General features: G+C 46.0%; 1 protein-coding gene across 1 annotated transcript; it reads right to left on the bottom strand.

Annotated features, from left to right (window-relative positions):
• Positions 1 to 5,237: 5,237 nt before the first annotated feature.
• LOC118706518 (olfactory receptor 1361-like) lies at positions 5,238 to 6,281 on the bottom strand. The gene has a single exon (XM_036415865.2). It carries the CDS (start codon positions 6,171 to 6,173, stop codon positions 5,238 to 5,240), a length of 936 nt encoding a protein of 311 aa, XP_036271758.1. The 5' UTR covers positions 6,174 to 6,281.
• Positions 6,282 to 26,172: the final 19,891 nt, after the last annotated feature.

Genomic DNA, 26,172 nt, shown 5'->3' with positions numbered 1-26,172 from the left:
TGGGCAGGGCCTTATCTGAGCCTCACCTGCATTACCTATGCCACCTCTGCTCCCGCCCTCTGCCTCCTCTCGCTCTGGTCCTTCCTGCCTCTGCTTCTCCTGCCAGGGAGGCTGGGGCCCCTGGAGATCCTGCAAGGGAGAGGGCAGCCTCAAGGGAACAGTGTCCCCTCAGTCCCTCCGTCCCTCCCTTTCTCCCTGCTAGGGGCGAGTTAATTAGCTGAGCTCCTCGGGAGCTTAGCATAGCCCAGTGCTATGCAGATTTGGGATTTGGGGCCCTGGCTGCTGACTTGGGCAGGAGAGCTGCCCTGCCATTGCCCAGGGGGCTGAGGCGGTTGCCTGACACAGCCCTCTAGCTTCATCCATCCGCATCCAGGACATTTGCACAATTAAATGTCTTTTTTAACTATTTGAGAAACCAACAAGATGTAAATATTTGTTTCTTTTTATTAAGTAATTGAAACACCACAAGTAAGGCCAAAAGTTGTGCAACGACCAGCCATGCGATCCTGCTAATAAACTGGATGGGCATCCTTCCAGATTTGTCTGTATGAGGCATATGAACAAACACAAACCCATAAAATGAGTTCTAATGCGAGGTTTTGTTGTGCTTTTGTTTTGTTTTTTGAGGTAAAATCCATGTACCATAAAATGGACAGGTCAGTGGCATCTAGTACCTTCGCAATGTTGTGCAACCATCACTTCTATCTGGTTCCAGAACATTTCCATCACCCTAAAGGAGACCCTGTCCCCACAAGCAGTCACACCCCATTCCCTCACCCACAGCCTCTGGCAACCACTGACCTGCCTCTTGTCTCTATGGACTTGCAAGTTCTGTTCTGCACTTTTCACATAAGCAGAACCGTACAATATGGGTCTTCGGAGTCTGGCTCCTTTCACTCAGCATAATGTGTTTGAGATTCACCCATCTCATAGCATGTGTCTGTGCTTCATTCCTTTTTGATGGCCGAGTAATAGTCCATTGTGTAGATGGACCACATTTTGTTTATCCACTCACCGTGGGTTGTTCCCTCCTTTTGGTTATTGTTAATAGTATTGCTGTGAATATTTGTGTACAAGGATTTGTTTGAATTCTTTTCAATTAAAAAAAAATTGATTTTAAAGAGAGGGAGAGAGAGAGAAACATCAATAGGAGAGAAACATTTATCAGTTGCCTCCCATACATGCCCCAGCTGAGGATCAAACCCACAGCCTTTTAGTGTATGGGCCTATCCTCCAGCCAATGAGCCACACGGGCCAGGCTCTTTCAGTCCTTTCGAGTGGAATTGCTGGGTCATATGGTCATTTTATGTTTAATTTTATGCTTCCATACTGTGTGTTTTAACACAGGTATGATTGTCCTCTAGGTATTTCTTTATAACCTGGCTTTTTCCTCTGTTAGTTTGTAGATTTCTCAGCCTGGGACTGGGTCACCTTTGCAGTGGGTGCCGGTCGGGACATTGCAGGAAGTTTAACAGCATCTGTATACAGTTAACTTAGCTTCTCTAGATGGCAGTACCTCCCCATCTCCACCCCTGCCATGAAGAAAATGTGTCCAGACATCGCCAAATGTGCCCACAGAGGCAAAATCACCTCCAGGTGAGAGGCACTGCTACAGACCACCTTACTTTTATAAAATTAGTTTAACATTCAATTTTATGAATATATGCATACTTAGCTGATAGACACCTCGGTTGCTTCCAATTTTTCACCATTATTAGGAGGAATGCAATGCATCTCTTTGTCGATCTTTTACTACACAAGGCACTAACTGATTCAAATGAAGTACGAGGGATCCCAGACTATGAGAGGGCGCAGGCCAGGCTGAGGAACACCCCCCACCTAGTGCATGAATGTTGTGCACCACGCCTCTAGTATATATGTATACTAATAAAAGCCTAAGTGGTACTTGCACCCTTGCATGATGCCTTACATCATCACAAGGTGGCCATCACAAGATGGCCACCACAAGATGGCCACCACAAGATGATCACCACAAGATGGCTGCCACAAGATGGCCACCACAAAGTGGCCAGCAGGGGAGGGCATTTGGGGGTGAATAGGCCAGCAGGGCAATTAGGGGCGATTGGGCAGGCAGGGGAGGACAGTTGGGGGCAACCAGGTCAGCAAGGGAGGGAGGGCAGTTGGTGGCAACCAGGCCTGCAGAGGAGAGTAGTTGAGAGTGACCAGGCTGGCAGGGGAAGGCAGTTGGGGGCAATCAGGCCAACAAGGGAACAGTTAGGCATCAATCAGGCTGACAGAGGAGCGGTGAGGGGGTGATCAGGCTGGCAGGCAGGCAATTGGTTAGGAGTGTCAGATTGTGAGAGGGATGTCTGACTGCCAGTCAGATCTGGCCTACACTGGCAGTCGGACATCTCCCGAGGGGTCCCAAATTGGAGAGAGTGCAGGCCATGCTGAGGGATACCCTCCCATGCATGAATTTCATGCACCAGGCCTCTAGTATATACAGCATGTAATAGAAACATCCTTCTTGGTTGCTTCTAATGCCTTTTATAGTATAGGTTTAGGGGTGAAAAACCACAATGTGGGGATCTGCTGACTGTTTTTATAAAGTTTTATTGGAATGCAGTAGTGCCCATTAATTGACATCATAATTGTTTTTGTTCTACAGTGGCAGAGTTGAGTAGTTGTGACAGAGATATGAGCCTACAACATCAAAAATACTTACATCTATTCGAAACCGGTTTGGCTCAATGGATAGAGCGTCGGCTTGGGGACTGAAAGGTCCCGGGTTTGGTTCTGGTCAAGGGCAGGTACCTTGGTTGCGGGCATATCCCCAGTAGGGGGTGTGCAAGAGGCAGCTGATCGATGACTCTCTCTCATCGATGTTTCTAACTCTCTATCTCTCTCGCTTCCTCTCTGTATAAAATCAATAAAATAGATTTTTTAAAAAATACTTACATCTATCCATTTGTTAAAAAAATAAAAATAAAAAAAAATACCTTGCCTAGCCCGTAAGCTTTAACCTACCAAAAAAATATTGTGCAGGTATTTCAGGTTGAGTTTTAACATTTTTAAAAACTTTTTTTAAAGAGTAGTTTTAAGTTCACAGCAAAATTGAGAGCAAAGTGCAGAAATTTCCTATATAACCCCCCTCCTCGCACCATATGTACAGCCTCTCCCATTATCAACACGATACATTTGTTAAATTGAACCTACACTGTCACATCATCATCACCCAAAACCCATAGCTCCCATTATGAGTCACTCCTGGTGTTGTACATTCAATGGGCTCTGACAAATACATAATGAGATGTGTCTATCATTACAGTTTTATAGAGTATTTTTACTGCCCTAAAAATCCTCCCTTTCCCCAAACCACTGGCAATCATTGATCTTTTTATTGACTTCATAGTTCTGCCTTTTCTAGATTGCCATATACAATAGTTGAAATCATACAGTAGGTAGCCTTTTCAGATGGACTTCTTTCACTCATGAATATGCAATTAAGGTTCCTCGATGTGTTTTTATGGCTCGACAGCTCGTTTCTTTTTAGCACTGAATAAATTCCATCATGTAGTGTACTACACTTTATCCATTCACCTATCGAAGGTCATTTTGGTTACTTCAAGTTTTAATAATTATGAATACAGCTGCTATAAACATCCATGTGCAGGTTTTTGTGTGAACCTACATTTTTTGTTTGCTTTTTAAAAATATATTGTATTTATTTTTTACAGAGGGGAAGGGAGAGGGATAGTTAGAAACACAGATGAGAGAGAAACATCGATTCAGCTGCCTCCTGCACACCTCCTCCTGGGGATGTGCCCACATCCAAGGTGCATGCCCTTGACCAGAATCGAACCTGGGACCCTTCAGTCCACAGGCCGATGCTCTATCCACTGAGCCAAAGTGGTTAGGGCTGAACCTATGTTTTTAACTACTTTGGGTAAATACCAAGGACCATGGTTACTGGATCGTATAATGACATTATTTTTGTTTTCTTAAGGCACCATCAGGTGGTCTTCCAATGTAGCTGTACCATTTGCATCCCCACCAGCAACCGATCAAAGTTCCTGTTGCTCCACATCCTCACCAGCATTTGGTGTGGTCAGTGTTCTGGATTTCAGCCATTCTAATAGATGTGTAGTGATAAACTCATTTTTAATGACTAATTGTCCAATATGATTTAATAAATAGGCCACTGATTTGAAATGCCATCTGTTTTAATATAATAAGTTTTATACACTAGAGATCGAGTGCACAGATTCATGCACTGGTGGGGTCCCTTGGCCTGGCCTGCATCCTCTTGCAATTTAGGACACCTTAGGGGATGTCGGAGAGCTGGTTTCAGCCTGATCCCTGCAAGCCAGGTGGAGGGACCCTGCCGGTGCATGATCAGGACCAGGGAAGGACCGGGGGAGGGCTCTAGGGCATGTCCGGCTCGTTTTGCCCAGTCCCATTCGCTGGACCCCAGCAGCAAGCTAACCTACCGGTCAGAGCATCTTCCCCCTGGTGGTCAGTGTATGTCATAACAAGCAGTTGAGTGGCCTTAGCTCTTTTTTTTTTTTGTATATAATATTATGCTTTGATTGGTTGAAAGGACAATCAGACACTTAGTATATTAGGTTTTTATTATATAGGTTTTTATTATATATATATATAATATTTTTCAGCCATGAAAAAAGAAAATATCCTACCATTTGCAATAACTTGGATGGACCTTGAGCACATTATGCTAAGTAAGATAAGTCAGAGGAAGACAAGTAGTGTACGATACCACTTATATTTGAACTCTAAAAAAAAAAAAATCAAACTCATGGAAAAAAAGAATGGTGGTTACTAGGAGACGGGGGTTGGGAAGACAAGATTGATGTTTAAGGATGTATAAAGTGTAGTACATCTACAAGAGTGGTAAACAAGCCATAGAGATCTAATGCACAGTATAATGAATATATACAACAATATTGTCCTACAATCATCAAACTAGCTAAGACAATAAATCTTAATTATCTCAACCACTAAGAAGAGAGGATAATTCTGTAATGTGACATGTACTAAGTATCGCTAATCATATTACAATGTATATCTCAAATGAACACACATTGCACACCTTAAACATACAAAATGCAATGTCAAATATATTCAAAATACATTAAAAATAAAGAACTTACATGAATAATAGCTTTGAAAAGAAAAAAAAGAAGAAATGCCACCGTGAGATCTAACATTGGGAAGCATTAGTTCACTTGCAGAGAAATTGGGTACAAGACGAGCATTCAAAGACGCTTAGCCAGGAGGTTGTGGCTGAGAAGTTTCCAGAGGGCCCTCCTCAGATCTCGGTTCCGCAGGCTGTAGATGAAGGGGTTCAACATGGGGGTCACCATGGTGTACATCACGGTGGCTGTCATGTCCCTGTGGGTGGTGGGTGTGGATAAAGGGTTGAAGTAGACCCCAATCACAGTCCCGTAGAAGAGAGAGACAACACAGAGGTGAGAGCTACAAGTGGAGAATGCTTTCCACTTCCCCTGGGTCGAGGGCACCTTCCACACAGCCACAGCGATGGGGGTGTAAGAGGCCAGGATGCACACAAAAGGGACCAGAACCCCAGACCCCACAAGTACCAACACCAGCATTTCGTTGACATGGGTGTCAGAGCAGGAGAGCTTGATTAAGGTGTTGATGTCACAGAAGAAGTGTGGGATCCTGCTGGTATAAAAGGACAATCGAGTCATCAGAGTAGTCTGGACCATGGAGAAGATGTTGGCCAAGATCCAGGGTACCACCACCAGTAAGGAACACAGAGGCATGCTCATGATCTTCATGTAGTGCAGCGGGCGGCAGATGGCCAGGTAGCGGTCATAAGCCATGGCCGAGAGAAGCATGCTGTCGGCTGCCCCAAAGGCAATGAAGAAGTACATCTGGACCAGGCAAGCAGAGGAGGAGATGGTGCTGAGCCCGCACAGGTGGTTCAGCAGCATCTTGGGGATGGTGGTGGAGGTGAAGCAGACGTCCAGTAGAGATAAGTTGCTGAGGAAGAAGTACATGGGGCTGTGCAGGTGAGGGTCTGACACAATGGCCAAGATGGTGAGCAGGTTCCCCAGGCAACCAATCAGATACAGGCTGCAGGAGAGCCCCAAGAGCACCTGTTCCTCCCGGGGATGCTCAGACAGGCCCAGGAGGACGAATTCAGAGACCTGAGTCTGATTGGCCATGTCCAGGCAGTTCTACAACCAGAAGCAAGGGCGTCAGCGTGGGGGACTCCCCGGGAGGAAACCAGGCACCCATGGCTGCCTTTCCCCACTCACCTTTCCAGGTGCATCTCAACTCCTCTGAGCCTCAGTTCCCTCATTTCCTAAATGGGATTAATAACTTTCATATATATATATATATAAATTATTGATTTGACAGAGGAAAGGAGAGGGGAGAGACATATATTGTAGAAACCTCAATGATGAGAGAGAATCACTGATCAGCTGTCTCCTTCATGTCACCCACAAGGATCCATCCTTCAATCTGGCATGTGCCCTGACTAGGAATCAAAACATGATTTATAGGTCCATAACCACTGAAAGTCACTGGCCAGGTTGAAGGCACTAATTTTAAAGCATAAAATGGTACCATTTACACCAGTTATATTTCCCTCCTCATTGGGCTGTGAGAGCTTATACTGATTCATTATATCTTGGAGTAACTTCTTTCCAAAGGGAGCTAATGTTACTCATCCTATGTTTTTTAACATCAACCTTAGAGACAGATGATCTTTGTCCACATATTTGGGTCCCATGTGCCAGGTGAGACTTGTATGAACCTTATTCTGGCCTCCACTGGACAGCCTGTCGGCTCTGAATTAGTCAGTTTAGACTAAATTATGCTGCAGTAAAATACAGGCCCAAACCTCACTGGCTGACAGTACCAAGAGCTGAGTTCTCACTCGGCTCCATGTCCATAGCAGGGAGCTATGGTAGTGCTGTGTGAGGCATTCACTCCTGGACTCAGAATGGTGGACAGACCCGTGTCTGGGACACTGCCAGTCATTGCAGCAGTGGGCAAAGTGCATTGTACACTGTCCCCTGAGAGCTTCTACCAGGAAACACCCTCCCCACCCCTCTTCTTCACCTTCATTCACACTTAAAGACCAAGCCTGGTGTCCGGTGGAGGGGAAGGGGGTGCAGAGCCAGAAATCTCTCCAGGAAACAGCCCCAAACATGAGTGAAAAATCACAGACTCTCAAAAGCTTTGCTGTGACTGTTCTCTTCCACCGAGGGCTGAGCGGGGAGTGCATGCATTTCTCTGCATTACCATGTCTGGCTTTTGTCTCTGGAGTCCTATGCTCAGAACTCAGAAGGGCTGTTCACCCTGCAGCCCAGACACTGGCCACCAGGCTAGGCTCAAGGGCCCTCTGAGGCGTGAGAATAGTTAAGATGCAGGTGGCAGGGCCTTGATGAGAGGACTCTGTCCTCCTCCACACTCCCTTACACGTTTCATTCAATGACTGCATTTCTGGTACCAGCACCCGCTTCTCTCCAAACTGCTACGTGATTATCCTGCTTCCTGGACATCACCCCCAGACACCTCCTTCCCCAGCACTCCAGTCTCACCAGGTCCAACATGGGCTCACTACGTGGGCTGCTGGGGTCGGCCCTCGGAGTCCGGCACAGCACCATTCAAGGGTGCACAGGCTCACAACCCTAGCCAGCTCCACCACCTCCTCTCTCACCTCTCACATCCACCGATGCCTAATCTGTAGATTTTCAACATCATCTTCATCTCTGGGACAGAAGCAGGAAGCTTATTCCCAGCATGAGCCACCGTTATCTCTCACCTCGAGGAGACAAGATGCAGTGTTCTCTGCATGGCCACCCTCCTCCCCTCAGTGCTTTCCATCCTGCAGCCTAAGTGGCTGCAAAGGAAGATGGGTCTCCCCCAGCCTCACCCTGCCAGGCTCCCCACTGCTCCGCTCCCCCCACCCCTGCACTTCCCCTCTCCTGCCTTAGGGCCTGTGCACCTGGGGCTCCTCCTCACCCACCTGCCTTCCCATCTGCAGGAATGCTTTCCTGACCCCTCTACTAAGTGGAGTGAGGGGCTCTCAACTAGGACACCACTGACATGTGGGGCTGGATCATGTCTTTGTCTAGGAAGTTGACCTCTGGCCTTGACCCACTGGAGGCCAGTAGCCTCCCCTCACCGACTCAGGCTGCAAAATGATCTTGAGGCCACTTGGGGAGAGCTCAGAGTCTCTCCCCTGAGGACCACAGGTATAGGCTAAACTTTAAGAACTCTCCCCTCTGCATCACTCAACACACTGAGCAGGACAATTACATCTATTTGATGCAATCCGCCTTTGAGCTGACCACTGACACCCAGCATTCCACTGAGCCCTCCGCAGCCCCCTGAGGCAGCCATAGTAACTCCTGCTTGGAACTGAGATCCAGACAGGCTCTAGTTATGCTGACCCCTCTCCACCCGATCCCATCATGCTGCCCACTCCTGAGGCTGGTGCAGAGCACCTCAGGTCCTTGTGGGGAAAACTGAGCAGAGAGCACCCCACCTCTGAGGGGAAGTTCCAGCGCAGTAATCCCAAAGCCCTGCAACTCCTCTTCCTGACTCACTTACTTGACCCATGACCTCTGCACCCGCATCAGTCCCAGGACTTCTCAGGCTTCAGGTGTTGTGTTTCCAGTGGGCTGGGATGCTGCCCCTCACGTGTGTCCTGTGGCTGTGGAGGAGGAATGTGCTTTCTCTGGGCGCACACAGAACCTCTCTTGCAGGTTTATACCAGCTCTGGCCCCTGGGGTGTGATGCCCAGAGAGCCTTGTCAGAATGAGTGCAATTAATTCACCTTCCCTAGTGGGGCCTTGGAGCCTATGCCATGCTGTGGGAGAGAGTTTTGTCTCACGAGCTTTGTCTTTCCTCAGACCTGTCTTTCCTGGTTGACAGAGGATAGAATGCAGCCAATGTTTCCCATGAAGAGTTTTTTAACTATTTTATGGCTAAGAATGGTTCCAGTATTTGTTATTGGTTGGAGCTCTGATCAGCGTGCAATGTCCTGTAGCTCTCACTATAGCCCAGTGAGGAAGGAAACGGAGACTCTCACTTGCCCATCACAGGCTTCAAGTGGTAGATTTAAGGCTCCATTTGGGTAGTCTGACTGCAGGGCAAAATGCATGAACATCAATGGCCCTGAGCACACACTTAAAAATATTTTTAATACAATATGACTGAATGATATCGCATTGTGTGTGTACAATCCAAAGGTTTCTGGTACATTCACAGAACTGTGCAACCACTCCCATAATCCATTTCAGAATATTTTCACCAAAAAGAAACCCTGTGTATGTTAGCACTTATCCTCCCCTTTACCCTCTCTCCACTTTCAACTTCTCCTCCAGATACAAGCAATCACTCATCTTCTTTCCATCTCCATAGATTTGTCTATTATGGAAATGTAATATAGATGGAACTATTCAAACTTTGGGTCTGGTTTCTTTCTTTTCATTTTATTTTTTATTATTATCTAAGTTTCTTTCTTTTTATTTTTTATTTTTTATTATTATCCTTTTTCTCCAATTGACATTCTCCCCCTTGCCCCTCCATTCCCACCTGGGCAAACACCCCGCCCCCCTCCTGTGTCTGTGTCTATTGTTATGCAATATGCATGCATACAAGTCCTTGGGTTTCTCTCTAACCCCCCACCCTCACTCCCCTGCCATTTGTCCCTAGATCTATTCTTGTTCATCACATTATGTTGATCATTATATCCCCACATATGATTGAGATCATGTGATATTTATCTTTCTCCGACTGGCTAATTTCGCTTAGCATAATGCTCTCCAGTTCCATGCATGCTGTTGCAAATGGTAAAAGTGCCATCTTTTTTATAGCGGCGTAGCATTCCATTGTGTAGATGTACCACAGTTTTTTAATCCACCCATCTACTGATGAGCTGTTTCCAAATCCTACCTATGGTGAATTGTGCTGCTCTGAACATAGGGGTGCATATATCCTTTCTGACTGGTGTTTCTGATTTCTTGAGATACTGTCCTAGAAGTGGGATTACTGGGTCAAATGGAGGTTTAATTTTTAACTTTTTGAAGAAACGCCATACTGTCTTCCACAGTGGCTGCACCAATCTACATTCCCACCAGCAGTGCAGAAGGGTCCTATTTCTCCACATCCTCACCAGCACTTGTCGTTTGTTGAGTTGTTGATGATAGCCATTCTGACAGGTGTGAGATGGTATCTCATTTTGATTTGCATCTCTTGGATGATTCATGACTTTGAGCATGTTTTCATATGTCTCTCAGCCTTCTGTATGTCCTCTTTTGAAAAATCTCTATTTATTGATAGATCCTTTGCCCATATTTTTTTTATTGGATTGTTTATCTTCCTTTTGTTAAGTTTTCTGAATTCTCTGTAAACTTTGGAGATTAAACTATTATCTGAAATATAATTGGCAAATATGTTCTCCCATGCAGTGGGCTTTCTTGTTGTTTTGTTGATGGTTTCTTTTGCTGTGCAGCTTTTTATTTTGATGTAGTCCCATTTGTTTATTTTCTCCTTAGGAGCTGTGTCTATAAAGATATTGCTACAACATATATCTGCCATTTTGCTGCCTATGTGAAGTCTTGTAGGATTTTTATGGTTTCCCATTTTACATTTAAGTACTTTAGCCATTTTGAGTTTGTTTTTTTGTGTGGTGTACCGTATTTTTCGGACCATAAGACGCACTTTTTTTCCCCCCAGAAGTGGGGTGAAAAAGTCCCTGTGTCTTATGGTCCAAATATAGCCTACACATATACTTTAAAAAAAAAGTTTTTTTACTTGCCCGGCTCTGTGTGGTCTCTGTGTGCTTGCCCGGCTCTAAAATGGTTCTAAATGCTGCTGTTTATTTTACAGGGTTGATTACATGTGTTTATGACTGTGATGTTGGGTTTTAATGCACATAAAACATTTTAGGACACTATTTGTTTCAGAATCTTTTCTTCTTCATTTCCCTTCTCTAAAAACTGGTGCATCTTATGGTCCGGTGCGTCTTATGGTCCAAAAAATACGGTAAGTTGGTGATCTAGTTTTTTTTCTCTTTCTTTCTTTCTTTTTTTATTTTTTTTTAATGTATCTGACCAAATTTCCCAGCACCATTTATTGAAGAGACTGTCTTGACTCCATTGTATGCTCTTTCCTCCTTTGTCAAATATTAATTGAGTTTAGTAGCTCGAGTTGATTTCTGGGTTCTCTGTTCTGTTCCATTAGTCTACATGGCTGTTCTTGTGCCCGTACCAGGCAGTTTTGAGAATTGTAGTTTGTTAATATAGCTTGATAACTGGTTGTGTGATCCCTCTAACTTTGTTCTTCTTTCTCAGGATTGCATTGGCTATTCGGGGTCTTTTTTTTATGCCAGATGAATTTTTTTGAGAGTTTGTTCTAGATCTTTGAAATATGCCGTTGGCATTTTAATGGGGATTGTGTGGAATCTATACTAGTAAATTGCTTTGGGTAGTATGGACATTTTAATGATGTTGATTGTATAAATCCATGAACATTGTATGTTCTTCCATTTGTTTATGTCTTCTCCCCCCCCCCCCCAATGTACTGTAGTTTTCTGAGTAGAGGTCTTTTACCTCCTTAGTTAAATTTTTTCTTAAGTATCTTAATATTTTTGGTGCAATAGTAAATGGGATTTTTTTTTGTGTGTGTGTGTTTTTTTTTAATTTCTCTTTCTGTGAATTCATTATTGGTGTATAAAAAGGCCATAGATGCCGAAACCGGTTTGGCTCAGTGGTAGAGCGTCAGTCTGCGGACTGAAAGGTCCCAGGTTCAATTCCGGTCAAGGGCATGTACATTAGTTGCGGGCACATCCACGGCAGGGGGTGTGCAAGAGGCAGCTGGTCAATGTTTCTAGCTCTCTATCCCTCTCTCCTCCACTCTGTGAAAAATCAATAAAATATATATTTAAAAAAAAAAAAAGGCCATAGATTTTGGATCTGGTTTCTTTCACTCAATATAATGTTTTCAGATTCACCCATGTTGTAGCATGTATCAATAATTCATTTTTAAATTGCTGAATAATATTACAATACCAGCCTGGCCAGCATGGTTCAGTGATTGAGCATTGACCTGTGAACCAGGGTTACATATCCATGTTGTAGGCTTGATCCCCAGTGTGGGGTATGCAAGAGGCAACCAGTCAATGATTCTCTCTCACCATTGATTTTTTTCTCTCTCTCTCTTGCCCTCTCCTATCCTCTCTGAAATCAATAAAAATATTTTTTAAATATTCAGTTACTACATAATACCACATTTTGTTTGTCCTGCCTTTCATTGATGGACATTTGCATTGTTTTCACCTACTGGCTGTTATGAATAGTGCTGCAGTAAACATTTGCTTTCAAGGTTTGTGTGAGGACCTATTTTTAATTCTTTTGGTTATATATCCAGGAGTAGAATTGCTGGGTCATATAGCAATTCTATATTTTACTTTTGAGAAACTGCCTAACTGTTTTTCATAGTGGCTGCACCACTTCACATTCTTACCAGCATTCCACTGAGCCCTCTGCAGTGGAGGATGGTTCCAATTTCTCCACACACCTGCCAACACTTACTGTTGTTGTTTTTTGCTAGATTTTTAAAAATTATTGTCATGCTAATGGGTGTGAACGGGCATCTCATTGTGATTTTGATTTGTATTTTACTAATGATGCTGAGCATGGTTTCGTTTTCTTTAAAAAGAAAGGAGAGCTGACCAGCTAACTCATTGATTGTGGAGAGGACTCTCGACTTCCCCTCTGCAGTGGAGAAAGGAGCTGATGCAGCATTAGAAATGCCAGGAAGTCGCCAAAACCAGTTTGGCTCAGTGGATAGATCGTCGAAAGGTCTCAGGTTCGATTCCGGTCAAGGGCATGTACATTGGTTGCGGGCACATCCCTGGCATGGGGTGTGCAGGAGGCAGCTGGTCGATGTTTCTCTCTCATCGACGTTTCTAGCTCTCTATCCCTCTTCCTTCCTCTCTGTGGAAAATCAATAAAATATAATTTTTTAGAAAGAAAGAAAGAAAGAAAGAAAGAAAGAAAGAAAGAAAGAAAGAAAGAAAGAAAGAAAGAAACGCCAGGAAGTGTTGCTATAGATGTAGCTTCTTTTCCTGGAAACCTCCTGGAACTCATGCACTTAGAATTAGAAAATCAATCAGATGCTCCTGTCAGTGGCATACTCCCACCACTAGGCCATCCAGGCCCTCCACCCTCCTTTCTAAAAAACATATTACACAAATCATAGGTGTATTTAGATGTTCTATATTTTCCTGAGAACGTTATGATCATTTATGTTTCTTTCTAAGAATATATTTTGCTTATGTTTATCAATGTATTGATGCAGTGCTATTATATATTTTTGTGTTATCTTTTTATTGTGATATATATTATACATCCACAAGAGCATATAAAACATTTGTATATGTTTTAAGAAGAGTAACAAAGCAACACATTGTAATTACCATTCAGGTTAAGAAATAAAACACTAACGACTAAATAATAAAAAAAAATTATAGGTTAATTAATAACCTAAGTGAACATCTAATGATTTTTAGTATCTTTTCATGTGCTGACTGATGCTACAATGTGGATGAACCTCAAAAACATCATTAGTGGGAAAAGCTGACATAAAGGATAACCTGTTATATGATTCCATGTATATGAAATATCTGGAACTGGAAATCCATAGACAGAAAGTGGATTAGTGGTTGCCAGGGGCTGGAGGGAAGGGTGAAGGAGTGACTGTTTAATAAGGATAGGTGATGACAGTGCTCTAGAACTACAGAGAGGTGGTGGCTGGACAATATTGTGAATGCCTTAAATGCCACCTAATTGTTAACTTTGCTGGTTAATTTTATGTGATGTGAACTTCAACACTAAAGAAGTTCAATCTCCCTCATGGTTTAGGAAATTCCAACAGGAACAATGAAATATAACTTTTGGCCTGGCAGACTGGTAGAAATGCACAGCATGGAAAACACTCAGTATTGGCAAGGATGAGGGGAACTGAGCATTCTGGGAGGAGGGCAGGAGATGGGGAGGATAAATGGTACAATCCTTTGGGAAGGGCTGTGGTGGGTGGAGTTTGTCTTGTTGAAGGACGATATTCTTGGGATCCTTGGTACCTTCATCACAGCTTCTTCCAGAGTCCGGTGAAGCCCATAAGACTCCAAAGCAATGCAACAAGACCTGCCCAACCTTCTGAGGTGGATTTGCAAATGGCGCCCTCTACCTACTGTGTTTGCTCAGGTCTTCCAACAAGTAGATGCTGAGACAGGACGAGATTCACAAGGGCTTACATGGGAAGACACCTGTGAGGAGGAGTGAGGAGGACCAGGAAGAGGCTGGGAGAGCTGGAGGCCGCTGGGCAGTCTGACCCCTGTGGAGAAGAGAAGAAGGGACCAGGCTGGGTAAAACGATCCCAGGCCACAGTGTGCCGTTCTCTGGTGAAGCTGATGTGGAGGGTGGAGCCCACGTTTCATCTGAGGAAACCGACTGCACTCAGACATTAACCATGGCGTGAGTGCAGCGGTGACTTCAGTTGTCAGTCACTTACGTTCCAGACAGCTGCAGGCACAAGAGGTGGGTTTCTGTGGAACTTCACATGCAGTCCTGTGCCCAGAGCCACCTGGATACGTTGAATGGCTCCTTTGTCAATTTGGTCTTTGATAGATGAAATAGAGAAGGGCCGGAGACCAGGATGGCAGGACACAGGCTTTATTGAAGAGAAGAGTACCCCTGCCGGTTGCTTCCAGAGAGAGAGCGGAAGAGAGCGAGGGCTGGGATCCATTTACTTTTAAGGGGAGGATAGGGGACGGGGCTTAGGGCACTCAGCACACGCTGATTGGTGATTAGGGACCTAGGAATCTGGGGCTTAGGGTATTTGGCAGGTGCTGATGTGTGGTTCAGTGCTCAGGAATGTCTGGCCACAGGTGGGGTTTACGTCCGTCCATCAACTGGAGGCAGGGAGGATCTATCAGTCTCAGCGGTTGGACCTTGTGGGTTTCTAAGCGTGGAGAACCAGACTGAGTTCGAGTGGATCTGCATCACAGGAAAGAATTGCTTCAAATGTTTCACTCCCCTTTGGTGCCCATCACCCCCCAGGGACAGTGCTGGTCCCCATTTCTCCCTCTGGGGGCCCTCTTAGCCCTCAAGCCTGCATATAGGGTTGACCCAAGACTAAAGCAGCTCTAAGATTTGTACGTGTGCCATGGTGGTGTGACATTTCTTTTATAGGTACGTCTGGGTTATGGTATCCTGAGGTGGTAATGCACCGATTGGGGAGGAGGGCATTCGCCATGGACCTGGGATGCATTCAGGGGCCTGGGATACAGATGGGTCAACATCACCTTGGAGCCTGACTTATGCATTGTCCTGTGCATGTGCTCTTGTGCGTTCACTTTCTTTCTTTAAATATATATATATATATATATATATATATATATATATATATATATATTTAATTGGTTGCAGAGAGGAAGAGAGAGATAGAAACATCAATGAGAGAGAATAATTGATCAGCTGCCTCCTTCACGCCCCTACTGGGGATCGAGCCCACCACCCAGGCATGTGCCCTGACCGGGAATCGCACCAGGACCTCCTAGTCCATAGGCGGATGATCAACCACTGAGCCACACTGGCCAGGCTTGAGTGTTCACTTTCTGATGCAGTGAATTGTTCTCAGTTTCCAAACGGGGCAGGGATGGTGACAGAAGCCCCTTCCCCTGAACCTTTTCTGCTGCTGGCCCCTAGCGTGGTGCCCATCGGTCAGCCACAGCCATGAGCCAGGATGTCCACCTCTCTCTCCTCTAAAACGTGTTGACCTTTGCTCTGTCCCCTTTCAATCAACGTTTTCTTTAGTCTGGGTGTGGTTTCCTGCTCCATCGCTAACAAGCCCTTTGACCTCAGAGGGGAAAAAATTAACACAAACCTCAGAACCTCAGTGTCCTCATCTGAAAACTGGGCATAGGAACAACACTTCCCTGCCAGAACGAATGACTGATCCTTGGTCACAATCACGCGAACACACTGTGTGCGCTTATTACGCCCACGGCAGCACTACACCTGAGTTTTGTCACAGGACATTCGGCACCAGGCTGGAGGTCTTGGACACTGGACAGTAGCAATGGCTTTGCCACGGAACTCCATACGAGGCATAGGTGGCCCGCAACTTACAATGGCGCAACGTACACTTTTCTTACTTTGTGATGGTTCAGAAGCAAATCACATTCAGTCGGCACTATACTTGTGACAGTGTGTGGTACTACACCCTCTGGTGATGCTGGGCAGAGGCAGTGAGCTCACTGCGGCTCCCTGTCTGCCATGCAATCATGAGGGTAAACCACAGACACGCCACAGATGTTCACTGGGTGAGACGATTCTGCCCAACTGCAGCCAAGGTAAGCGCTCTTAGCACACCGAAGGGGAGCCAGGCTAAGCTACGACATTTTGTTTGTTTGTTTGTTTTGTTTTGTTTTTGTTTTTTTAATATATTTTATTGATTTTTTACAGAGAGGAAGGGAGAAGGATAGAGAGTTAGAAACATCGATGAGAGAGAAACATCGATCAGCTGCCTCCTGTACAACCCCCACTGGGGATGTGCCCGCAACCAAGGTACATGCCCTTGACCGGAATCAAACCTGGGACCCTTCAGTCCGCAGACCGACGCTCTATCCACTGAGCCAACCCGGTTTCTGCAAAGCTACAACCTTTATCGAATGCATTTTCAACTTACTATCATTTCCATTTACGAGGCATTTATCAGGATGCAACGCTACTGTAAGCCGAGAAGCATCTGTGTGCTGAGTTCCCACTGTGAGGCCCACACCCTCACAGGCCCTGGGAACAAAGCTACAGCATCTCCAGTCCCAGGCCCGTGATCCACCAGCCGCAGCACCGTGTGCAGGCCTGCGAGGGAGACACCTGCTGGTGACTATGGGAAATGTGGAGGAAGGAGTGTTTCTGGGACTTCCAAGGATGAATTGGCATTCTCTGGGCTAATGGGGGCAGGGGAGGGGAAGTTCCTGCCACAGGGACTGGAATCAATAAAAGTACTGTGTAGAGTAGGAAAATGCATGGCTGGGTCGTGTTCACGGGCTAGGGCGCTGGTGAGAGATTAGCTACGGACTGGAGGCTGGGTTTGGAGTGGGTGCTGCAGGGGCAGGGACATGACCAGACACTGTCTTGGAGAAGGCCCCTGTCCTCTCCTTCTCTGTGTAGCTGCTGATAGTGATGAGGTGAGCACCCTCCTGTGTAATGGAGCCTTGGCCTCATTTCAGAAGAGCTGTCTGTGGAGCCGTAGTAACAAGAGACCCCAAACACCTGCCAGGCGTTGGGCTGGACTCACAGGAGGATTCTGGGGGAAGGGGCAGGCTGTCCTAGGACTAGAAATTGCACACATCTCCTCCAATTCCAACACCTTCTCTTCCCCCCCACCCCCAATTTTGTATCTCTAGGCTAAAATGAGATGCAAGCATCTTCAGTTTCTTGAATGTGTCCTCTCTCTCTCTCACCCCAGATCCCACCACACGCCTCATATCTCACTCCCATATGCCTCAATGAACCCGTCTCAGGTCACATGCCACCACCTCCAGGAAGCCTATCATGCTTTCCATACCTTTTCCTGGGTCAGGTGCCTCTCTGACTCTTAGCTTCTCCTGAAGTCCCCCCAGCACACGGCGTTGTCATCATTTGTGTATGTGTCTGTGTCTCCCACCTTATGGATCTTCTGAAGACTGAGATGGCATCTCACAGGTTTCATGCTGTGTTCCCAGAACCTAGAATGGCACATGTCAAATAGAAGAGTAAGTATTCAATAAGTATATATGTTGGAGAAAATAATGAATGAAGGACCTGCATGGTGCCATGAGACCCTATAGTGCAAGCAAGGGAATGGGGGAGGTAGAAACTGAGCTGGGCTCTGAAGGATGAACAACAGTCCCCAGCACACATTGTCGGGGAAGGAATTGCAAGCAAAGCAAAGGCATAGAGAAGTGCCCAGAATAGGGTCAGGGGGCTGGGAAGTCAGCCTGGGACCAAAATGTGAAGGACCTTGAAGGCACCTTAAAAGCACTGTTCAAGAGCCCGGGAGAACAACAAAAGGAGGGTGGGCTGGAAGGAGAAGCCAAGAAGGGGCTGAGGCAGCCAGCTTGGCAAGGGCAGATGCCAGTCTGGACTGGACGAGGGCCCAGCCAACGTCATCCTCCTGTAAGCTCTATCATAATGGGACAGCAAACAACCCAGAATGTAAGGAACATCTTAGGGGATTTCCTGACATAACTCAAATCAGGGAAGGACCTCAGAGGGACAGGTGTTCAACCAAGAAATAAATCCAGGACGGAGGAGAAAGCTCTTTAATACTGCTCCAGGATGCCCAGAGAAGTTAGTTTGTAAGGCTGAGGTCACAGAGGAGGTCAATGCTAACCCAGGGTTGTAGTGGAGGATACCAAGGTCACAGCTCCTTGCATCTTACGGCCTGGAGATGGCCCTGTGGCCTTGGATGAGTGACTTGGCCTCTCTGGATCTTGTGTTCTCTTTAAAAATGGGGCTGAATTACGGACAAGAAACACACCCTATATAATAAAAAGCATAGCATGCAAATTGTCCCCGCAACCCGAGTTCTTCCTGGAGTTCGACCAGGAGGCATGGCGGGGGGGCGGAGGGGGGGGAGCAGCCACTAGAGACCCTACTAGTGCACAAATTTCGTGCACTGGGACTCTAATCTATATTAATAAAGGGGTAATATGCTAATTAGACCGGACATCCTTTCAGACAAAGCCACAGTGTGGGGACCAAGGCAGAAGTAGTTAGGGGTGATCAGGCTGGCAGGGAAGAGCAGTTAGGGGTGATCAGGCAGGTAGGCAGGTGAACAGTTTGGAGCCAGCGGTCCCGGATTGTGAGAGGGATGTCTGACTACCGGTTTAGGATCTAAACCGGCAGTGGACATCCCCTGAGGGGTCCCAGATGGAGAGGGTGCAGGCTGGGCTGAGGGACACACACACACACCCATGCACAAATTTCATGCACTGGGCTTCTAGTTGTGTATAAAGAGCTTGGCACAGAGTAAGTGCTTGGTCCAGGGGAACTCCCCTCCCTTCACCACAATTTCAATTTTTTTCTTGAACTATGAATACCATGCTTTTATTTGTCTCACAGATTTTGTTGAGCACCTGCTATGTGGCCAACAAAGAAACAATGAGTAACCAAAATCTCTTTGAGCCCTAGTCTTTGCTCAATTTTTCTCCCAGGCATGAGCCATGCAGTTCTGATTTCTTCACTGAATGTGGCCCAGGTGAGGACCAGCAAATATCGGCTCAAGTTGTTTCACTCCCCAAAACATTCATCGCCCCTTGCTCTATTTAGGTTTTCTCTATGTTTCTATATTTTCCTGAGGCAGTTATGGTCAGTTACATTTTTCTGGGAATATATGTTGCCTACGTTTATAAATGTATTGATGTAAAGCTATATTCCCATGTCATCTTTTTATTGTGAAATATATTGTACAACCATAAGAGTGTATAAAACATTAGTATACATTTTAGAAAATAATAACAAAGCAACACTTGGTAATTACCGTTCGGGTTAAGAAGTAAAACATAACTACCAAAAATGTAAAGAGAAGCTCTATGTTGATTAGTATCCTTAGTGAATGTCTAATGACAGAACCTGGGCAGATGAAGAGGTGGGTGAGACCCCAGCCTTTCCTCAAGAATAATGTTCTTCTTATACTTCCCTCTATGGCACCCTGCTCTTGACTTGAGAGTGTGGAGCAATTTTCCACGTGTCTTCGGTCTCATCCCAAATATATGACTCTGGCAGATACTCTTCATTGCAATGGCAAATTAATTGTCAATGGATTTCCTTTCTTGATTTTTTCTTTTTGTACCTCAATGGGTGAAAGGAGCTGTAATGTTCTCATGTGTATGTCACCTCTTCCTTGCGTGTATCTCCCAGTATTTGAATGACTTGTGCACGTGCCTGTCTCCCTCCCTTGTCTAGGAGCTCTTAAAAGTAAAATTCAGGCGCAAGCCGGTTTGACTCAGTGGATAGAGTGTCAGACTGTGGACTGAAGGGTCCCAGGTTCGATTCTGGTCAAGGGCGTGTACCTCAGTTGTGGGCACATCCACAGAGGGGGGAGGGGGTGCAGGAGGCAGCTGATAGATGTTTCTCTCTTATCAATGTTTCTAACTATCTCTTTCCCTCCTCTCTATAAAAAAGCAATAAAAAATATTTTTTAAAAGTTAAATTCGGTTCTCTGTCATCTTTCATCTCTAGCAATAAAAAATATTTTTTAAAAGTTAAATTCGGTTCATCTGTCATCTTTCATACAGACTAGGTCTACTGTAAATACTTATAGGATAAAATTCGCACTAAGGATTGGACAGTTAAGTTGAGTTCTTCAAATCCTTGCCAATGTTTTGCTCAAGAGGTCTCCTCTTCTCAGAGATAAGTGGCTGTCTGATGCTAAGTGGAGAAAGGATACCTCCTGTTTGAACTGTTCTTTGACAACCAGATAAAGTCAGAACTGGCCACACTAGCTTGCTAGCTTGATCATCAAGACCACCTTCAGTACCTCAAAACTGTGCATAAGATAACTTCTCTCCAGCTCAGAGAAAATCCATCCCCAGAAACCACATATTCAACAGATGTGTCCAGAACATCTGAGCCCACCCCTGAGGAGACCACAGACACCAGGATGGACACATGACCTGCTCTCATAGACATAACGGTGGAGGTGAGAAGGTAGAGGATGAGTAACTGAATATAGTAAAGCGGGTGAGGAGTTCGAGGGTGGAAAGTGTTGCCCTAAAAATAAAAGGCCTACCGTAACTGGTTTGGCTCAGTGGATAGAGCACCGGCCTGCGGACTGAAAGGTCCCAGGTTCCGTTCGGTCAAGGGCATATATCTGGGTTCCAGGCACATCCCCAGTAGGAGGTGTGCAGGAGGCAGCTGATCAATGACTCTCTCTCATCGATGTTTCTAACTCTCATCCCTCTCACTTCCTCTCTGTAAAAAAATCAATAAAATATATATTTAAAATAAAAAAAGGCCTTTCAAAGTGAGAGGCAACAGCATTTCTCTGAGATCAATGAGAAGAGCTATTCAGGAAGCGCTGAGCCACACAGAAGCACCAATAATGCTCTGCTTAGGGCACAGAGGCAGTGGGTATTTATGAGAAAGAGGAGGGTAACAATTACATCCGTAGAAGGAAGGCATTCCTACCGGTGAAGATAACATAACGGCTTGTTAGTTTGTTTTTAACATGTTTTTACTGATTTCAGAGAGGAAGTGAGAGGGAGCGATAGATAGAAACTTCAATGACGAGCAAGAATCGTTGATCGGCTGCCTCCTGCACGCCCCCAATAAGGATCAAGCCCGCAACCCGGGCATGTGCCCGTGACCGGAATTGAACCCCGAACCCTTCAGTCCGCCGGTCAGCGCTCTATCCACTGAGCCAAACCGGCTAGGGCCTAAACAATGTTTGTACTTTTCAGTTTGGTAGTCATCCGTTGGTAGTCTGCTTTCTTGTTATCTTGGCAAACAGTTCTTTGGGAAAACAGTGTTGCTTGAGGCACAGCCCAAAGTTTATTTTGCCTGGTTTTAACATTCCAGATGTTCGAGGCATAAGACGTGCAAGGCAGTTGCCCTGGCATGGCCGCTCTGGCTCTGTTTTAAAGGGGCTCCATTTATTTATTTGTTTATTTATTTGTTTGTTTGTTTGTTTGTTTGTTTTTACATTCCCCCCCTTTTGCTCCATATCGATCCTTGGGAGCAGCACTGACTGGTTAGTAAAGCATCGTTGGTGCCCCATTGTCAGGTGGCTCATTTGGGGGGGTGTCATGGCATTGTCTGTCCCTCATCTTCAGGAAGGCTCCTTCCTGGTATGTCATGTCCCCTGTGAGAAGGGTTTGGGCGTAGTTTGCTTTATTTTATTTATTTATTTATTTTTTAGGAGCCACAATTGGCTATGAGAGCCCAACAACCTAACCCACAGAGAGGGCAGGCTGGGGTGAGGGGAGGGTTCAAGGACAGGTGGCCTTTGGGCTGAGACATCCTGCCCCAGGGCAGAGGGAAGGGAACAGGTGCACCAGAGCAGCGGAGACAGCAAAGGACCTGATGTGGGAGGGCGATTGCACATCCAAGGAACAGAAGGCCGACATGACGGGGGCTTGAGCAGCAAGGTGTAGGGGCAGCTGAGATAACATACAGGGGTCCGATTACCAATGACACCACCACCCCCTAATCCCAACAGGCCCGAGAGGACACTCATTCACACAGGGATCCTGGCCGTGATGCCCTTACAAGAACAGGTGGGCTCCTGTGAGGTCAATCACACCTGGGAAGTGCACTTCAGATTGAGGGAGAGAATGTCCACTCATGTTTCAGGAGGATCTTACCGCCCACAGACTAGCGGTAACATTGTGAGTGAGAGGGCAGGACAGGGTTAACTCCTGACTCCATCTTGTATAACTATGTCACTATGTCACTGGACCCTAGCCCTCACCCAACCAATCAGGGTCAGCCAAAGCAGTGACCTCACCACCCCTATAAATCCTTTATCCTAGAGAAACCCGCTCTCTTTCTCCACCTTGCTGCTGCATCGGTATGTGGGGGGTGAGCTTGGGCTAGCCTGAAATAAAAAGACTCTTTTGCTTTTGCATCGGACCCGGCTCCCTGGTGGTCTTTGGGGATCATGAAATCTGGGCATAACAGTGAGTCACCCGTTCCTCTCGGCAAGTATTGACAGAGTCCCTGTTAAGTGCCAGGAACATGATGGTGAGCAAGGCCAGGTGGTCCTGCCCTCTCTCTAGGCGGGGAGTGGGGAAACCCCTTTCACGTCCCCTGTGGTTCAGGGTTCCAGTTCAGGGTTCGGGTTCTGGAGAAGACCGCACACAAATGAAAAAGAGACTAGAAAAGCATTAATTTGGGAAATGGGGGCCAGCGGAGGCCCAAGAGAGGACTACTCCTGGCTCTGGCTTTGCCATCCCTTTTATTAAGATTATGGGATACACCCATATCCCTCAGGCAGGAAATTCCAATAATAGCCAATCAGCAAGCATTAACATGGAACCTCTCACACGAACAAGGGGCTCCCGTGTGATGCTTTAGTGGAGCTAAGTGGTTATTGCTCACAGTCTAGCCACCTGGAAAGAAAGCTGAGGTCTCTATACAGCAGTCCCCCCTTATCTGTGGGGGATACGTTCCAAGGTCCCCATTGGATGCCTGAAACCACGGACAATCCTAAACCCTATATACACCATGTTTTTTCCTATCCAGGTACAAACATACCTATGATAATGTTTAATTTCTAAATTAAAATTAAGCACTGTAAGAGATTAGCAATAGTAATAAAAGAGAACAATATACTGTAAAAAAAAAAAAAAAAAGAAAAAAAAAAAAGACTAACAGGTGGAGGCTGCTTTCGCTACTACTGTCTCAACTAAACAATGAGTGGTTAGCTCCGACCTTTCAGAGCAATTAAGGTTGACCAGCCTTCCGGATTCCCTGTCCCATTCTCTCTATTGGTGGGACGGTGATCGGTTCCCGGCAGGGGAGAAGGGCAGGTGTTGATCAGGCAGCTTAGACAACACATTGCAGTGAGCATGCTATGGCAGCGGGGGCCTCCGCTGCTCTGTGCTCTGGAGGCCTCCCCCTCCACGCACGGCCATCGGCAGGGGGCACGCACAGTGGGCTCGCTCAGCACCAGGGGCGCTGCTTACTTTGGGTTCTCCTGCCCTGAGCGCCATCGTGCGTTTGGCTATTTGGAACTCTGAGCAACTTGTGGAAGAGAATGCCAACTCCATTTCCCACGCGTGTCTCTTGGTACTAATCAAGCGCCCAAGTTTGGAGAAACTATCTGGGGATCATCGCTCAGAAGTGAGGTGAACCTTTGCCCTGAGCTGTGCAGCAGGCCTCATCTGCCTGCCGCGCTGCGCCCCTTAGGGGTAATTTAATTTGCACACAGGAGGTGGGGACTGGAGAACCAACTTTTAATGAGCTCCCAGGTGTCTAGGGAAAATCTCTTGGCTCTGTCACCAGCAAAACTTGAAATTGGCTTCTTGGGGTTATGGTGCCTGCAGAGGTTTGCTGCATGTGCAGGATGCATATCCCACGGGGCTTTTTAATGCAAGTAACTCTGTAATACTTTTAACCTATCTGTGTTCTCAAGGAAGAATGCCCAGGGACCTTGATTGATGGGCTCAGTGGGCACTGGGGTGGGACCGGAGGCACAGGTTCAGACGACTTCTGCTAATTGCCTGCTAAGGAGAACCCATCGCATCACTTCCATTGAATCCTCTGGGCACGTGTTGGGCTTCTCTCCCACCCCCTTAATTTAGTACTTTCATTTATTAAACAGAGACCAGCTGGCCAGCACGTGATGGTGCATCCAAACTTGCTGGCAATTAGCAAATGCTGGGTAGCATTGTTTCATCACTCTGCCGAGTTCAGCAGGGGTTTCAGACAGTCAGTTACGTCATTTGCCCAGGCCCGTGCTTTGGAACTCATCCAGTCGTGCATCCAAGCCAACATTGAACTGAGCCCTCTCTGTACGCCAGGCTCTAGGAATCCAGGCACCAAGTAAAACAAGGTCCCCTGCCTTCTGGTTTCACTCCTCCTGGAGTGAAAATAATTCATGAGCATATGAGTGAGTGAATCAAAGGGCTACACATTTGTATTGTGGTGCTAAAGGAAATGAAAGACATACTGTGGTTTTCAAATCATGTGCCCTATAGCATTGAACTAAATGCACCCATGTTTCTGAAATTGTTATATCACACACACACACACACCCCTGAGTGACTGTTTGAGGTCGGGGGGCTGCAGGGAAAGAGGTGTTTTCTCAGGATAAAAGGCAACTAAAGAGGAACTGACCAGGGAGAAAGGGAGGCTTCCGACAGAGATTGCTGTCCCTTCCCCCATTAAGGGTGGAAGGGGAGATGGACCCCTACTTTCTTTTCTGAGTTGGTGGGGACTGTTTCAAAATCAGGGGCAGAAATGTCAATTTTAGGCAAAAAATATATGTAGATAGAGATAGAGATAGAGATAGTGATAGAGATAGAGATAGAGATAGAGATAGGAGATCTACATCTATATTCCTAAACCAACAGACATGCAGTGACTTCTGTACTAAGACATGCAGGACTTGGGGGAGGTTACCTTGGGACTTAAACCATGTCCTCAAGGCTCTCCTGCTTCGAAAGTTCCAGTTTTTGTGTGTGATTTTACTTCATCTGCTCTTTGCACAGACAGGCGTCATCTCAGTTCCTCTAGGCCAGTGGTCAGCAAACTCATTACTCAACAGAGCCAAATATCAACAGTGCAACGATTGAAATTTCTTTTGAGAGCCAAATTTTTTAAACTTAAACTTCTTCTAACGCCCACTTCTTCAAAATAGACTCCAGCCCGTGGTATTTTGTGGAAGAGCCACACTCAAGGGGCCAAAGAGCCGCATGTGGCTCTCAAGCCGCAGTTTGCCGACCACTGCTCTAGGCCGTTGACCCCACTGAGGGAAAAAAGGGCTTCTTTCTCCCACCACCCACATGCTTTTTGTTTTCTGGTGGAAACCAGTTATTGCTGTTCCTGCTCATAGAGAAGTAGCCTTACCTACTTTTCATGAGAGTTGTGTAGTCCCCATGAATGAGTGGGGCACCAGACACAGTCAGTTTGTAACCTTTGACCAACATCCTCTTGTTACGAAGCGAGTTCCCCAAGAGATGAACCACCGGAGCCAATTTGATTAAGCATGCTAGAGTTTATTACAGATTCGAATCCGGGCTCAAACCTTGGCTGACGCAGCAGCCGGCAAGCACCCAGGTGAGAGCCCCGATGGAGGGGCAGTCCCTCCTCTTATACCTCTTTTCCCCACCCCTCCCACCGTTGGTATGTCACTCCCAGATTGGCCCCTCAGGACAAAGACCTGGCCTTCCTGAGCTATTTCTCGGGTAGTTTACACCAGTGTTTCCCAACCTTCTCTCATGATGAGAATCACCTGGTGGAGTTGTTAAAACACAGATTCCCGGATCCCAACTAAGAAGTGCTAAACTAGAATTTTTGGGAACATATAGGTAAAATTGTATACTTAACTAGTGCTCTAAGACAGATTTTATATACAGAGCACTAAGTTAGGTATGCAATTTTACCTATATGTTCTCAAAAATTCTAGTTTAGCACTTCTTAGTTGGGATTC

Source organism: Pipistrellus kuhlii, unplaced genomic scaffold (assembly GCF_014108245.1).
Source record: "Pipistrellus kuhlii isolate mPipKuh1 unplaced genomic scaffold, mPipKuh1.p scaffold_m20_p_52, whole genome shotgun sequence".
In the NCBI taxonomy this organism is placed as follows: domain Eukaryota; kingdom Metazoa; phylum Chordata; class Mammalia; order Chiroptera; family Vespertilionidae; genus Pipistrellus; species Pipistrellus kuhlii.
This window is presented reverse-complemented; position numbering and strand designations above follow the sequence as displayed.

Coding starts and splice junctions, on each gene's coding strand:
- LOC118706518 (XM_036415865.2), bottom strand. CDS start 6,173: ATGGCCAATCAGACTCAGGTCTCTGAATTCGTCCTCCTGGGCCTGTCT.